Genomic DNA, 2,085 nt, shown 5'->3' with positions numbered 1-2,085 from the left:
TCAGCAGTACTGACCAGGTCGTCGTTGTGGAACTTGACTAGCAGAGTCTCTTTTGTGCACCACACCTAAGGTAGAGAAAACCAGCAAACCCCCAAATGGTTGCCCTCGAGTTGGTTTTGACCGGTGGCAAGCCCATGTGTTACAGAGTATAACAGTGCCACTGAGTGTGCCTAGCTGTAATCTTTACAGAAGCATACACAGCACCAGTCCTCAGTCCAAAATGCCACCGCGAGGGTTCAAATCACCCATCATTTTGCTCAAGCTGTTCAGCATGTACTGGCTGAGCCACCCAGGGTTATGAGAAGACTTTCAAAACAAAACAAAATCAAAATTGATAAAAATCTCACCAACAGAACTCTAAAAACCAGTTTGATAATAGCTGGTTATTCCTTAAAGGAGTCCTGGTGGCATAGTGGATTGGGCTGCTAACCACAAGATTGGCAGTTTGAAACCACCAGTGGCTCCAGAGGAGAAAGTCGAGGCTTTCTACTTCCATAAAGATGTTCAGAATTGGAAACTCACAAGGGGCAGTTTTACTCGGTCCTGTAGGGTCACTAAGAATCAGAATTAACTCAACAGTGAGAGGTTATTCCTTTACATGTTCTTCGTTTAAAAAAAATCCGTAAGGCTTTCCTACAGCATGTTTCTTAGAGTTGTGACTGTTTTCCTCACTGCCTTATCAAAGGAAATGTTTGATCAAGAACATAAAAGGAATTTTCCTTGCACTCTCACCCTAAATTACTGTGCTGAGTTTATATGTTTATAATTTTAGACTCGCCCAGAATAGAGTGTTTCTTTTTTGCTTGTTTGTTTTGTTTTAGTTGTCAGTAATAATGAAAGGAAAAGAAATGTCCAAGTCTCTTCAGTGAAGAGAATCTCTTAAGAAAACATCTCGGCCACTTGTCATGGTCTTTTTGATGGCGTCTTTGACCTCCTTGTTCCTTAGGCAGTAGATGATAGGGTTGAGCATGGGAGTCAAGACTGCGTATATGGCTGAGATCAATTTGTTGGAGTTGAATGAAGCGATGGCACGTGGCCGGACATACATGAAGATCACCGCTGTGTAGAAGATGACTACCACAGTAAGGTGCGAGGCACAGGTGGAGAAGGCTTTCCGCTGCCCACTGGCTGAGGGTATGTGCAGAATGGTGGAGACAATGAAAGCATAGGAGAGGACAGTAGCTGAGAGAGGAAACACCAGGATGACGATGGCAAGCGCAAAGTCTACCATCTCGGCCATAGAAAAGTCCATGCAAGCCAGTTTAAGAATGGGAGACACATCACAGAAAAAATGGTTCAAGGCATTCTTACCACAGAAAACGACTTGGGATATGAAGTATACCTTAGCCATGGAGATGGTGAAGCCACTCACCCAGGAACTGATGGTCAGCTGAACACAGAACTCTGTGGTCATCATGACTGGATAGCGAAGAGGCCAGCAGATAGCCACATACCGGTCATAGGCCATGGCAGCCAAAAGCACACACTCAGTACAGGCGAGTGAAATGAAGAAGTACAGCTGGATCATGCAGCCCAAGAAGGAGATGGTATTAGGGTGAAGCAAAAATCCAGTCAGCATCTTGGGGACGGTCACTGTGATATACCAGGCTTCCAGAAAAGACATGGTGCTCAGAAAATAGTACATCGGCTTGTGCAGGGACCCAGTGACCCATACTGTAAGGATGATGACCAAATTCTCCAATAACACAAATAGGTACATGATAAGGAAGAGGAGGAAGAGCAGAATCTGCAACCTAGGGGTTGTGGGGAAGCCCACCAAGATGAACTCACTAATGTTGGTGATGTTTTCCTTCCTCATAGTAGGGCATCAAAAGACAATGATTTAATGATAATAATGTCTCATTGTAGAGTGTGATCCAAGCTAGCAGCAAGGGTCCTTCAGGCTACAGTAACTTTATCATTAAACTGAGTCATAGTGCCACGATCTGGTACTTGGACATAATTTAGGAGTCCAAAGAGCTGCAGTAACCTCTCCAGAAAATCATGGATCAGAACAGAACCTGAAAACAAACCTACTGCAGAAACAAGGCTAATGATCTCTAACAAGAATCATGAGATTAGATT

At 44.0% G+C, this 2,085-nt stretch overlaps 1 protein-coding gene across 1 annotated transcript; it reads right to left on the bottom strand.

Moving 5' to 3' along the window:
- Positions 1-862: 862 nt before the first annotated feature.
- Positions 863-1,819, bottom strand: LOC101651332 (olfactory receptor 6). The gene has a single exon (XM_004716440.1). It carries the CDS (start codon positions 1,817-1,819, stop codon positions 863-865), a length of 957 nt encoding a protein of 318 aa, XP_004716497.1.
- Between the last annotated feature and the right edge of the window lie 266 nt (positions 1,820-2,085).

This window comes from Echinops telfairi, unplaced genomic scaffold (genome assembly GCF_000313985.2).
Source record: "Echinops telfairi isolate 266 unplaced genomic scaffold, ASM31398v2 ScPeMD7_60;HRSCAF=208, whole genome shotgun sequence".
Classification (NCBI taxonomy): domain Eukaryota; kingdom Metazoa; phylum Chordata; class Mammalia; order Afrosoricida; family Tenrecidae; genus Echinops; species Echinops telfairi.
This window is presented reverse-complemented; position numbering and strand designations above follow the sequence as displayed.

Bases quoted from the DNA above. Each gene is read 5' to 3' on its own strand.
- LOC101651332 (XM_004716440.1), bottom strand. From the start codon at position 1,819: ATGAGGAAGGAAAACATCACCAACATTAGTGAGTTCATCTTGGTGGGC.